Genomic DNA, 13,774 nt, shown 5'->3' with positions numbered 1-13,774 from the left:
TGTACGCAATTATGTATGCTGTAGCTGTCATACAACCTACGTACAGCAGATCGATCGATCCGTGCACACATAGTTCAATAATGTCAACAGGATCTTCATAGAAGAAGAGAGAAGATATTCAAAGTAGTGTTTATTTCCACTAATCAAGTGACATGTATATACAAAAGTACATTCAGAATGGAATAAGTAATAAATAATAAATAATAAGCCAGTAAATCGGTCCCTGTGCAAGATGATTCCTCCGAATGTGTGGTCCGTCCCATGTTTTTGTGTGCCATGATCCATACCATACCCCATACCAGTACCAATTCCAAATCCCAGTCCAAATCCGATTATTGTATGCCGCGCGACCGATATCCAAAGTGTCAAGAAAAATATCCAAGGGTTGAAATGAATGTAAAAGCAGTAAGAGTAAAGGGAAATAAAAGGAAAGAAAAAGAAAAGGGACTGTTTTGCTTTTTCCCTGCCAGAGCCGCGAGGCTCACCTGTCTAAACCTTTTCCCTCTTTTTGTGTGCCCCTGTTGATTTTCCTTTCCTTCCTGTACTCCAATTCAACCTTGACCATTGGTATACTGCAGTCATTTTTGTCCAGAAGAAATGATGAAACCAAGAAAAAACATGTAAATGATAGATCACAAATGCCGCCCGAGATGATGATGAAATGAATGAAAGATATTCACAAAACATAAAAAAGGATAGGTGTCAATAAAAGTTATAACACCGGTATAAGCATTAGCAGAATAGATCGCAACGGATATTAGAGTCATAATTCGTAAAGAGGTCAACATCAACGGCCGTGAGAACGCTGCATGAGAAATATATGAACAAATCAACCATTTGTTGCGACGGACTTTGCCTTGGACTGGTGAGTCCAAGATAGGAAATCAAACTTGTCCTTGGCATTCTCGATGATCGAAGATCCAGAGTCGGTCGGCAGGTTGGGGCGCTGCTGAGCTGTTTCTCGTGGCTCGAGGACAAGGGACCGTCGGTAGAAGGTTTGCAGGCTCTTTTCACCGTTGGAGCGCACTCGGACCAGTTCGTTCTGCATCCAGGCTTGCAGCTCTGGGACCTCGGAAAGTCGGTAAGGGATTTGGAATCGCTGCAGTTCGCTGATGATCTTGGCTGTCTTCATGTGCTTGTCGAAGTTGATCACAGCCATTTCGCCATCATCAGTGGGCAGGTTCCGCAGATCCTGGTTTCCGTGGTCGACAAAGGTGAGGTCAGTGAGGTAGGTACCGACAAATGGCAAGCATGGAGGAACGTGGTTCTGCAATCGTTGACGAAGGACAGCGTAGTTGCGGGATACATCCACGATACCCCGGAGGTACTCTAGGGTGGTCTTGGTTTTGTGCGACACCACCTCCCAAGTTCGCTTGAGACGTCCGATCATGGAAGAGTTGAGGGAGCAAATGATGGCCATCAGCGAGTCGTAGTTGTTGAGCTCCAAACACTTGTTAGCGATCTTGACCCAGTGCTTGATGATGGCAGCCCGCTTCTTGGGCTCCTCCAGCTGCAGGATCGAGTCGGCAACGAGATGCGCCAAGTCTGTGGACAAGGTAGACATGGCCCGGACATTCACAGCCAACGAACCAGACTTCTTCATCCACTCGGTGGCTAGAAGTTCCTCTGGAAGAATGGAGCAGAAGATCATGGACTCCTTGATGGTGAACTGGCGCGCCAGCTCCATGGGATCGAAATCGAGGATAGTGATGGTACCTTCGCCATTCTTCCACTGCTTCAAGAGATTGGTCTCCTTCTTGCCCAGGATGGGAGGTGGAAGAGGAGTGTCGGGGTGCACATATTGAGCGGTCGCAGTGTTTGTCTTGCCCATGGAAGAGACAAGACGAGGCACCACAGGCCCGTGCACCTGGGAAACTTTCTCTACCAAATCCAGCACACGCTTGCCAGCGGACGGAAGATTAGCCATCAAAGTTGTTTTGGCAAAGTTGACAATGTAGTCCAGGGCGACGTTGTCACAGTCATGACGCCAGTGCGACTCCAACCAATTTTTCAAGGTGTTGTAAACGCGGAGGCGCACTGGGCCGGCAGCGTGCGGTGTATCCCCGATGTAATCGAATCGGTCGGCGAGGGTTTCGGCAAAGTCGACGGGCGAGGCGAAGAGGCGGAAGGTAAGGTAGAAGGTAGAAACGAACATGGCATCGGGAGTTGACTGGTGGGCCGTGAGCTTCTCGACCAAAGCTCGGAGACTACCACCCATTATTTGGCCATCCTTGAAGATCAACTCGTGAGCGTATGTGCGCTCGAGGATATTGGCCTCGGTTTCCTCGTTCTCCTCAGCGAGGGTAGAGTGGCTGACGCTTTCCCTAAGCGAAGGCACTTGGTAATGGTTGCCAATGTCTGGAGAAGTAGCTCTGGTGGAGGTCTGGGAGACGCCACTCATTTCAGAGTCACGAAGGGTGCTGTTGTATGTAAAGCTGCTGCCGGTGCTGGTAATACCCCGTCCAAAAGATTCACTGATCTCGGACTTGGGGTGACTGTTGCGATGGATGCTATCAGTGTGCGCATCGTGAGAAGAAAAGGACGGCTGCTCGAAGCTAGTCCCAAGAATAGTAGTAGAAGGCAATGACGAGTTGTCAACGGTCGGAGCCGGGCTGTTTAGGGCAGCACGGGAGATGAAGGAAGAAGGAGTAGTGTCGTCAGTGAGGCCGGGGGTCGATGGCGAATAATCTGATTTAGGGATCTGCAGCGGTGGTGGAGGGAGGCGCAGTGACAGCTCCTGCGGGCGAGTCTGGCTGTCGCCTGAGTGGTCGGTGCGTTGCGGCGGCTGCGGGGTCTTGATGTCGGGGAGCTCCGGGTTCGACCCGGTGGTGGTCTGGGGCAGAGCTTCGAGCTCAAAGTCTCCGATTTGCTCAAGCACCAGGCGAGCTTTGGCCAAGCAGTTTCCTGCCGCTCGGACACAGTCGGTGGCGGCGTCCACCAGGCGTTTTCCTTCATCCGGCATGAAGACGATCTCGTCGTCGGGGGAGTGGGCCGGTCGGAAAGCGTCTCCCGCTGCATGGACAAGCTCGGAAAGTCGCTCGTACATGCTGTCCTTGGCCTGGTCCAGGAGCTCGTTTCCCTGCAGATCATGTTCGCACACGGCTTCCACGACAGTTAGCAACGCTCGGCAGGAGTGCACCGACTGCTGGGTAGTGTTCATCAGCTCCGTCGAGGAGCGAGACTGCAAGTGAAGACCAATAAACGATCCCAATACCCCCAAGAAGGCGTCGTACGTGGCGCCGAGTCGCTCGGATGCAAGGTTCGGGTTGCGGGTCGCTGCAGATGGGCCTGTGTAAGACACTCTGTGTGAGATGGAAATTCGCTTGGTGGTGACGGAGACAGGTCGAGGGTTCGAATCGAACATGTCCATTCGGGTGGAGGCCCGACTGCAGTCCATGCGGCTGCGATTCATCAATCTCGACTCATTCCTTTCCGTGTCGGCCTCGGAGGTGTTTTCGGCAAAGGTATCAGATGCGGGGGTCATGGGGACGTCAAAGTGTTTCAAATTCGACTGCTCCAACTCGGCAATGGTGCGGCTCAGGCCGACCTCTTCGTTCCACACGTCGAGGAATCGGACACCTCGAGTCACGATCCGGAAAGCCTTGAGGAGCATTTCATCGAGAATATATTCGACCTCGTCATCCATGGGGTTACCGCCGGCGATATCCTGCAAGGTCTTTGCTGTTTTGACAAGGGAGGAGAGATCAGATAGGAGTGCTTTGCGATTTCGCCGCAGACCATCGTGTGTTCGGACCAAATCGCACTCTCTGGTAAGACATTCGGATTTTTGCTTGGTCTTGTTAATAGGATACTGGTCTCAATTGGCAAGTATACTTACCAGAAGAAATCGAACACCTGCAATCAAACCTCTCATCAGGTCCTGGTTGCAGAAGTCGCGTAGTGATGACCCGCATCCTCCTCTGATGATATCCCAAAAGTCGGTTAGTGCCTTGAGCAGTGGTCGCATGGGCAATTGGTCGTAGGCTTCGCAGTAGTTGGTGGGCAGCCAGCCGCGGCCACCGGTATCCAAGAGGGTTCCATCTGCCCAGCCGTTGGTGTGAACGGAGTGCACGAGAATGATATCACCTTGATCCAAAGGCAATGTAACTGTCGAGGGGGAGACGTCCCCTGATGGGTGAAAAGGGTAGAAAGCGCGGAGATAGTTGTGAAAGACGGCTCTCGGAGCCTCTGAGCGATCCATGGTGTCTGAGTTATCGTGGGGAGTCAAAGGAGGAGTCATCCGAGTGTTGTTGGAATGGCAGGCTGAGTGATCCGTCGTGGACACGGAATAGTTGGAGGGTCCTTTAACAATCTTCAATGGTGCAATGTGAGGCTTCGTGGGTTCCATATTTTGCTATAAGTGGGTTGATAGATCCGCGGGACGCAGAGGTCATAGACCTGATTATGCGAGAGAAGCAATGATCATCCTAAACGAGCGCAAACAGACGATTCCGTATACAAACAGTAACCGATAAATCCAGGGAAGAGCGACGGATATAATCAATTTGACGGGAAGACTGTTGAAGGTCAATAAACGAACAGGACCAACAAACCGAGTGTTTGGATGGGAGGGGAGGTCCCAGGATTCCAGGGAGGGACGGGAATGCTGGGGGAGCGCGAAAAACGTACCCGAGTAAATATAGTACCAAACGAGGGACGCGAAGTAAACGAGAGTAACGAGGGATCAAAAGAAGCAATTGACAAATACAAACTGGGCACAGCCTTTGAAAATGGTGAGCCTGTCTTCCTCGATGGCCTGCTTTCGAGGGTTTGTAGTAGTAGGGGTTGAGTCAAGCACCAGGATCCAGGGAGAAGTAGGATCTAGGAGAATAAAAAAAGGGAAGGGGGAAAAAAATAGGATCGAGAGATTGACGATGACGACAGGATAAACAAGCACAAGGATCGAAGCCAAAGCAAATCTGTCGGGACGTAGGGTGGAGGTTGTACTGGAGATGTTGGAGGGGATTTGGGATCACCGAGTGGCAGAACGCAAGGGCCGGAATAAGACACGAGCAGCGAGGAAGGAAGCAAGTCAGAAACCAGCGAGCGAGAGTTGCCACCAGCGGCAATTGAAAGAGAGTCTGTATACACTGTATAGAGAGATCGAGGGGGAGAGAGAGAGAGAGAAAGAGGAGGGAATAAAGAAAGAGGAAGCAAAAGAGGGGAGAGGCAAAAACGAGAGAAAGAGGAAGGAACACGGCGAGCGTGACTATTGCGACCTTATACAGGGCCCCTACTATGGCAGGAACGGACTCGACAAATAATAATAATTCCTTCCCGGCGGAGAACTAGTGCAGGTAGCGCGAGCCTAAAAAAAAAGGCCCCATGGATCCGCCCAATCCATCACACCAGAGAAAAAAGAAACAAAAAAGAAAAGAAAAAAAACGGCTCGCGTGTGGCCAACCGGAAGAGGGGCCAGCCCCTTTCGGGCCTTAGACTTTGCGCTAGTCAATGTGAACGACCTGCATGGGCCCAAACAGGGGTTCTTGTTGGCTCCACCGCCAAGCCGTGGCGATGGCGCCCCTCACGTTCCGTAATTCCTCGATTGATCGACGATGTACTTTAGTACTGTGCACTGATTTTTAGTATGCTTCTTAGCAGGAGTTGTCTTGGATCTTGCTCAAAATTGAGCCATCTAGATCAATCGATCTTTTATATTTGTACAGACCAGACTACAGAGGAAATGAAGTTGGAGTACGGGGAAGGCAGTAGTCATCCGGTCTTGGTTATCCAGGTCCACATAGGAAATAACTCGGGGGCGATAGTCATAGGCCCATAGGGCAGTGAAGAATCCATCGGGTTTTCTATACGAATCTATGATATAATGATATACATCGTATATGTTTATATATAGTATGTATGTATGCAGTGATCGTTCCTGAACCACTCCTGAACTCCTAATGCATAGTACGTCCATGTAATCATCATCTTCATATGAAGACAATAGAACCATGGAACAGAAACAAAAACAGAGCTTGGACCATAGACTCAAGTAAATATGAAATATGGGGATATCCATATATGGATCAAGTCAATACATGTCTTGGATCATCCACCACATTGTGAAGATCAGATGGAGAAATCTCCGTTTGATATTCTAATACTCCGTTGTATGCACAAAGTAATTACTCCGGTATAACATCATAGGGTAGATTATCTAATACGCAAGGAGCTCCGACATACATATGACACTGCATCTAATACCCAAAACCAATAAATCTGCACGCCTCCATACTTACAGAGTCAACCGAAATGGTGGAACCCGAGTCCGTGTTTTTGGAAATGGAGTACAGGAGATAAGCAGATCGACATTCGACATGTATCCGAGGAGTTGTCCATACGAGCTCCGTGGAGTATCTCTCCTATTTATTTGTCGTACTTATGCTGTTATCAACTTATCATAGTACGTATACTTTGTAAGTGCACATCACGCTGATCTAGTGACATGACAAGAAACGCCTACTAGTGCCAATTACTCCTTTACGAGAACAAAGAATTCATACTCGAAGCCAAGTTGGCTAGCAACAAAGAAAGCAATGTGATAGCTCTTCTCCATCGCGAATCTCTCCTCCAGGCGAGTCCAGACTAAAGACTAAGAGCGACTAATAATTAGTCCAGGGCACGTGTTCGTGCTCGTCTGCGGGACTAAAGCACTTGCTGGGATTCATTATTAACCATCATCAATTCCATCAATTCTGACTGATCGCTTATATATCTGCTGCTGATTTATTTATCTATCCATCATCGACCATGGTTCTTTGTCGACAGAGTGCAAACTACAGTGCTCTATTGAATCTACCCCTCCTCCTCCAAAATCATGCCATAAATGGGCTACGTATTCCTCCATCTCCACATCCCTCACTAGCGAACCGACCAGACACCGTAGCAACGCGGGACGGAACGAACGCTGGATTCTTCTTCGGCCGTAAGATTGTGACCTTCCCGTGTTGGTTTCTTTGACTGTTCTATTCTCTGTTCTATTTCTTATGTTGGTTCTATCTACTGTTAATCTGTTGGTTATCTGTTGGTTTTTGTTGTGTTGATGTTGGTATACGGACTGCCCGAGATAGGGGTGTCACGTGTTTTGGATTCGATAGCCTCGGTGAGAGTTATGAAGGTACTTATGGTCATAAGCCATACAGAATAATAAAAAGTATCTTCCATAATCCATAACTTACTGAACTCACAGAATCCACAGATCGATCGCTACCGTCGTGTAGAGTACTAAATAATGGTAGTGATTTAGTGAGATCATCTTCATACTAGTCGTTCTGTACCACTTGGCCATCTCCACTGCGACCGTGAAGAACTCACCCTCTCCATCTCCATTCTGTCAGATTAATATGTATTAATCTACATCAATCAACTCCTGTCGTCGATTAATATAATCTATATAATCACAGCATGATAGCATCCCATATCGGACCTCAACTGCCTGGATGGGACGTTCTACCGAAAGGATCAGCGCTGCTATTCGCCTCGACCCCCAGGAACGGGCCAATGTCCATCTCTGCCGCTTTGGGACAGACAAACCGGTTTTTGCCATGATATAACCCCAGATTTCTACGGTGTCGCTGCGACAGAATCAGTCTTCTACGGTACTACGAGCTGCGTGCCCACAGTGACAGTGACAGACCAACAGAATAACCGCCGATCAGCACGTTTGTTTGTTCAGCTCTGCCTCCCAGCCCAATCAACCATTCTCCCCAGCCCTGCAGCTGCAGAATCCTCCATTTTGCTTTTTTTCTTGCCTGTCATTTTTTCATTTTTCTGCTTCCTTTTCTTCCTCGTGCAGATTCTAATCCTCCAATCAAATCTCAATCTGCTGCTATTTCCCACCCCCTTTCACGTGCATCCCATCCTCCCTCGGTGTGTGTGATTTGGCAGCGGTCGGTGCATTTCCATCACACACCTAGCGTTGCTGAACTACTGCAGCAACTGCTTATTCTACAGGGTAGGGCAGGCAGTAGTCATTGTGTGAATATGTCGGCTGCTCAATAGTGTTTTTGAAAGAAGCAATTCTCTCCCGTAGCTGAGGTTGTACGCACGTACTTCTGTCAGTCAGAGTCAGCAGTCAGCACTCTGTCTCTAACCAACCTGAGGTTATCGGTAGTTTTGTCTATTGTGTTACCTTGCAGGGCTTGGTTGAGCGCCCAACCTAGAGTACCTTGCGTGCTTGTCTTTTGTTTGTCAAGGCTTTATTGTTCCTCCCTCGACTGATAGGTACATTCCATCGCGTCGCGTACATAGCAGGAGTAGGATAGGAAGATAGGAGGGGAGACACATACACACATACCAACCCCTCAATCCCTACAATTCAGTTAGCATATAAACCACATCATCCATACAACAGTTAGCTATCTCAAATTTCCATAATACTATTATCTATATCTATATCTATACTATCTATAATAAATAATATATAATGAACCTCTCAATCCTCCTAGCCGCCCTCGCCCTCTCATTGGCCTCCGCCACTCCTATCCCACAAGGTGGTTTGGATCCTCTCGCTTTAGCAGATGCCCTGGTGCCTCATTCGGGTGTTCCTCATGCCGTGACTAGTTTGGGGGAGCATTTGAATACTCGGTATGTGATCTGTTTACTATATTCACTATATTACGATGGGCTAATGATGTAGATCGTCTCGATGATATGAAGGATAGGAGTTGGATAGAGTGACTGGATTGGAATTGTATGAATATAATATAATATAATATAATATAATAAATCAGAACATCCCCTCCATATCCAAATCTAAAAACTCCGGATTCCCAACCGCCATATCCGCCGCATTCAGCACATCATCAATACTCGTATCCATCCCGCCCTCTAAGCCCATCTCCTGTCCCACTCCCACCCCGCCATCATATCCCGCCGCTGCCGCCGCGGTTGCCTTATCCAGCATTTGGTGGATATCCACTTCGCCCACCCCGTTACCGGGCTCCTGGGCCGGCGGCTCTAGTTCCATCTGCCCGGATCCTTCCACTCCGAGTTGCATGTTGTGAATGATGTTGCTCACGTCGAGGTTGGGTACCTGTGACGGCGGCGAGGATAGTGCGTTCACCCGTCGATAGAGGCGGACGATCACTTCGGCGCGCAGGGGGTCCTTTTCGGAGATCCGGGGCACGGATTGGTGCTGCAGGACGAGGGCGTCGCGTAGTGTGAGGATCGGGCACCGGGGGAGTGGTTCCTGTTTGGGCTCCACCTGGTCGGTCGGGTCGATGTCGAATGACTCGGCCATCGGGGCACAGATCATCGTCGCCGCGACGTCCAGGGCTATATCGCCACTGCCGCCTTCGCTTTGCATCTTCAGCTCCTCGATTAGGCCGCGGAGAACTCGCACTGACCCGAGCAGGCGCACTCCCGCGATAAGCTGCCGGTGGGTGTACGAATGTGGCGCCATACTGATGTCGGGATTCGTGCTCCATAGTACTAGTGACTGGAATGTGTTGCGGATGCTGCCTAGGAGACCGCCCCCTGAACTGGTCGTCCAGCTTTCGAGTTCGCTCTTGCGGCTGCTGCCCACCCGTTGGAAGGAGAGGTACGGTTCAAGAGCGTCCAGGATGGGCTTGATGTCTGTTCGGTTTGGGTGGTTCGCTCGGACGTCCTTGAGCTGCTCCTCTAGATTGCGCGCTGCAATCTGCAGCACCGTTCGATGGATTGCTTTGCCTTCGCCAGATATAGAGCTGGGTGTCACCAGCGACTGCAATGTTTTCAACGGAATTGAAGGGTCACTGTCAGACTCCCAGATATGATTGCCCAACCACGCCAATGCAACAACTAACGATGGAAGAAGGAAGGGTTCCAGCAGGTCTATCATGTCAGAAGGATACCTACACTGTCATAGAGTTGAGACTCACATTCAAATCCCCCTTTCAACGTGTCAAACTCCAGCTTCCCTGCCTCGCACGCTCCTAAACTCTGGTTGAACAATGTAGTCACCAAGAGATAAAACTCGTGCGGGCTGCAAGCCGACATGGTCTCCTCACTAATTCCCTCGGCGATAAACAGAGCTGCGATCCATGTGCCTAGATTCTTATTCTGCTTCTCATCCAGATCCTCGAGTTTCCGAGTGCACGATCCCCGCTCCAGCAATCGCAAGATAAACGAGTCGTTGCTCGAGATTCCAAGGTCGTACGGTCTCAGGTCGTATCGGTATTTGAATGCCAACACGAGCAGTAGTATACTACCGAATTCATCGTAGACAGGCTGGTTCTCGCCTTCATCCGCATCCCAATGCCAGGAATCCAACAAGGTGCATAGGGGTTGTAGAACCTGTCGCGTGCCTCGGAAAAGCAGAATCACGTCCAACGCTTGGGGACGTCGAGAGAGTGAGTTGCAGATATTCTTCAGCGTCATCGTCTCTTTTTGGTTGCAGAGATTGTGAATGACCTATCACGTTAGTCGTTGGACATTGAGCCATGGACTGCATGCATACCTCTGTGATTGCCCCAACTATCGCACCTGCATTACCCTCCATCGATTCAATCTCGTTGATCAACTGTTCAGTCCGTTCGGGGCTGTTGTTGATCTGCGACACAAGTTCATCCTTGATGTATTGTCCTCCCGTTGGAAGGGTTTGCATAGGATTCTCGCCCAGAAGACGCTCAATGCTAGACTCTGGGATCAACCGGTGCAAAGCACAGGCAAAGAGAAACTCTTGCCTCACATCAGACAAGACCGTGTTGCTTTGCATGGAGAACATTTGCGAAAACGACGGAAATGTATTCGGGTCCAGTCGGCTCAACGCGTGACTTATACACATTTCCATCGGGATAGTCACCATGGAAGCGGCCAGCATGGCCGCAAAGAAAGCAGGAAGCTTATTGACTAGGAATGAACGGAACACAAACATTGTCCGACTGGATTCATTGCGGTACATGGCGTTCGACAGCACATCAAAAGCGGCTGTTGTAATCTCCTCGATGAGAGCTTCGTAGTGGCCCTAAGCAGTCAGTACCGTACATAGTAAAGAGCATAGTGATGCTTACCCCATGTCGATTCGTAAGATAGTTGATGAGCAGAGTATCATCAACCAAAGGACGACCCACAAGCTAACCAGTCAGTTTGCAATCAGCACGGAAAAGAAAGACATACCATCGCGTTTATATAGATATAGAGACCAGCTCTTGAGTTTATCACAGCCCCATCCATGACGGAAGCCTCGAATTGAAGTGCATTGACATTTACACCTTCCATCATGGAAACATCCAACGTTTTGGAAGCCGGTTCTCCGTACAGATTGAATTCTTTCTGCAAGCTGTCCAATCGATTACGGAGCGGCAACGAGACTTCAACACAAAGGGGGACATAGGCTGTCAATGCCTGTCCCAGTTTGATTTTGACACCTAACCTGTAAGTTCCTAGATGGTAAAGATGAGAGAGGTTGCTTACTTTCATGAGAATGAGAAGAAAGAACATCTAATCCCTTTCCTGTCCCAGACAATGCAGCAAGCAGAATACCCAGCGACTCAAACAAAGACACCACATCAGGCGAACTCATCAGCCCGCCTGTCTGCTGGTTCTGGTCGACATGGGAATTATGCCAGGAGATCACAGCCTGAATCCACTCGACCACGGCCGAGAAGATATTAATAGCTTCCGCCAGAGTCTGGGGGGTATTCCCCGTGGAAATCGACAACATGACATCCTGGACGACTCGAATGTCGGTCATGAGCGTGTAGCATTTCTGCTGCTTCTTCGCCGGCGTCGATGGCGACTGCGGTTTATCGTGGATGGACGAATGCTTCAACAACGACCCCAGCACGGTCGAGGGATTGACTTTGCCCATTTTGCAGAGGCAGTCGATGTACAGCGGGAGAAGCGGATCCCACTTGACCCCCGTGGCTGCGCGACACTCGAGCAGCGCATCGATCAGGTTGGTTTCTGAGATGGAGCATTTTGAAAATAACAGCTTGGACAGATCTCTGAATTCGGTCGCGTCAATGCGATGCATCAAGCATCGATGGAGAAAGGTTCTCCATTGTTCGGACGCCATGTTGGAGGTGTCGTTGCGGGCTATATCATAGCAAACAGTAATCTAACGGGTATCTGTGCAGTTCACTCTTTGAACATAAATCCTGGGCATTTTGCCCTTGTGTTTGATGTTCGATCTGGGAGAAATCATGAAGCCGATGATTGTTTGGATGGGATGGTTGGGTCACGTGGATGACTAAGCGTCATGTGACAATCGCCTTATTGGGATACAGATACCACCTATATTTCTGCGGTTATATTTATATATGATAGTATTGATTATTTGGTGAAAGATGTTTTGGCTTTTCTTTTGGTGTCTTTCTTCAATGTCAATTGTTAGTTGTCTTTGACTGCGATTAGAAATCCAAGCGGCCTCAAAGATATATCGTTTGCCCTTTTTGTACTCACATTAGATAAAGCTGCGACCATATCTAGTCAAATTTAGAAAAGTGTTCTAAATTTGGCTAATCAAGAGTATACATTATATTCCGTCAGACTATGTTGCCTAGATATCCCTAAAAAAAAAAAAAAAAAAGCATGTTTGCTATACAAACAGAATAGAAAAGACAGAAATAGCAGATGTAGCCTAAACTCCCAGCCATAGTAGAAGATTCTATTCAGTGGACAGTGAATGTCCCACTTCACATTCACTGAGAGCTAGAAGTGTCGACCTTGACCTCACGGGCTGCTTCAGTCTTCAACACTTGTCCAACTCACTCAAGTCTCTACAAAACCATCCCCAAATCTTCTCCCACTCCTTCATCTGCTAGCCCTGACAAAGCAACGCTCTACTTCATCATGTCTTCGCGCTCTGATAAGAACAACCGGTCTCCTTCCATACTGCTTATATCGTTGTCGTCATCTGGCAACACCAGAAAATATTCGAAGGATCTTCACAATGCCTTCGAAGCGAACCATGTCAATACCAACGTCGTCAAAGATGCCAAAACCGCCATCAACCATCTCTCTGCAAAGAAAAAGCCCCAGGCTATCCTCGTCACAGATCCTGCAATCATCCGTCGAAAGAATTCCCATGTCTTGGACAAGGTGCTCTCCTACGCCAGTGAAGGCGGCAGAGTCATTTTCTGCTGCCACTTTCTCTGCAACAACATCTACGACGCCGGTCCTCCCCCGAAAAAGTTCAAAAGATTCTTCAAGAACCGACTCGAAGTGCCATGGAAAATCACCATTTATGGCCATTCCACTCCATACGCCAATCCCCTCTTTGCCCACGGTGACCAGGTCTATACCAATATCTCAGACGGTTTCGATAACGACGGAATTTGTCTTGAGAATGTCGAAGTGGGTGACGCCATGTATCTGGAAGCTGGGCTATCGAAATCAATTTGGACACCGGCAGCTTTTAAGTCTTTCTCGAGAGGCTGGATTGGGATTGTGGGGGTTATTCCTTTCGATGGCCACAACACCGATATTATTTTGTCCATGTGCAATCTCGAATATTATGGATTTGGCAGTCGTTAGACTAGGGAAGCCTTGATTTGAATGCGATATCCTTTTTCCATGCGGTGGAACCGAATATTTCCTGGAGCTTTGATTGCATACCGAGACACGTGCACATTGAAAAGATAGCAACAACTAGCTAATGTTCTGATCAAATATGATAATTCCAAAGTCGATATCATCTATTATGATAGTAGTAAATAGTATAAAGATCATGTGGATGACGTTTCTGGCAGCTCGTACTCGCCAACTCCACCGCAAACCTTATTACACGAGCCTTAAAATAGCCAATTTAGATGCAGATCAGTGGCAGTAGTATAAATAAGTATCTCCATTT

General features: G+C 48.6%; 3 protein-coding genes across 3 annotated transcripts; 1 reads left to right on the top strand and 2 right to left on the bottom strand.

Annotated features, from left to right (window-relative positions):
* Nucleotides 1-829: 829 nt before the first annotated feature.
* ASPWEDRAFT_167237 (guanine nucleotide exchange factor) lies at nucleotides 830-4,348 on the bottom strand (the record flags this gene model as incomplete). Its single annotated transcript, XM_040830124.1, has 2 exons — nucleotides 830-3,790; nucleotides 3,839-4,348. 2 exons carry the CDS (start codon nucleotides 4,346-4,348, stop codon nucleotides 830-832), a joined length of 3,471 nt encoding a protein of 1,156 aa, XP_040694882.1.
* A 4,317-nt stretch (nucleotides 4,349-8,665) lies between these two features.
* On the bottom strand, nucleotides 8,666-12,103 carry nut1 (putative RNA polymerase II mediator complex subunit Nut1). The gene is made up of 6 exons (XM_040834073.1): nucleotides 11,395-12,103; nucleotides 11,098-11,348; nucleotides 10,992-11,054; nucleotides 10,439-10,945; nucleotides 9,861-10,392; nucleotides 8,666-9,813 (listed from the first exon to the last, which is right to left on the bottom strand). The coding sequence occupies exons 1-6, from the start codon at nucleotides 11,996-11,998 to the stop codon at nucleotides 8,729-8,731; spliced, it is 3,042 nt and encodes a 1,013-aa protein (XP_040694881.1). The 5' UTR covers nucleotides 11,999-12,103; the 3' UTR covers nucleotides 8,666-8,728.
* A 671-nt stretch (nucleotides 12,104-12,774) lies between these two features.
* ASPWEDRAFT_23310 (uncharacterized protein) lies at nucleotides 12,775-13,458 on the top strand (the record flags this gene model as incomplete). Its single annotated transcript, XM_040832461.1, has 1 exon — nucleotides 12,775-13,458. The coding sequence occupies one exon, from the start codon at nucleotides 12,775-12,777 to the stop codon at nucleotides 13,456-13,458; it is 684 nt and encodes a 227-aa protein (XP_040694880.1).
* Nucleotides 13,459-13,774: the final 316 nt, after the last annotated feature.

The sequence above is a fragment of the Aspergillus wentii genome, assembly GCF_001890725.1.
Source record: "Aspergillus wentii DTO 134E9 unplaced genomic scaffold ASPWEscaffold_1, whole genome shotgun sequence".
Classification (NCBI taxonomy): domain Eukaryota; kingdom Fungi; phylum Ascomycota; class Eurotiomycetes; order Eurotiales; family Aspergillaceae; genus Aspergillus; species Aspergillus wentii.
Note: the sequence above shows the minus strand (reverse complement) of the source record. Positions and strands in the feature narration are given on the sequence as shown.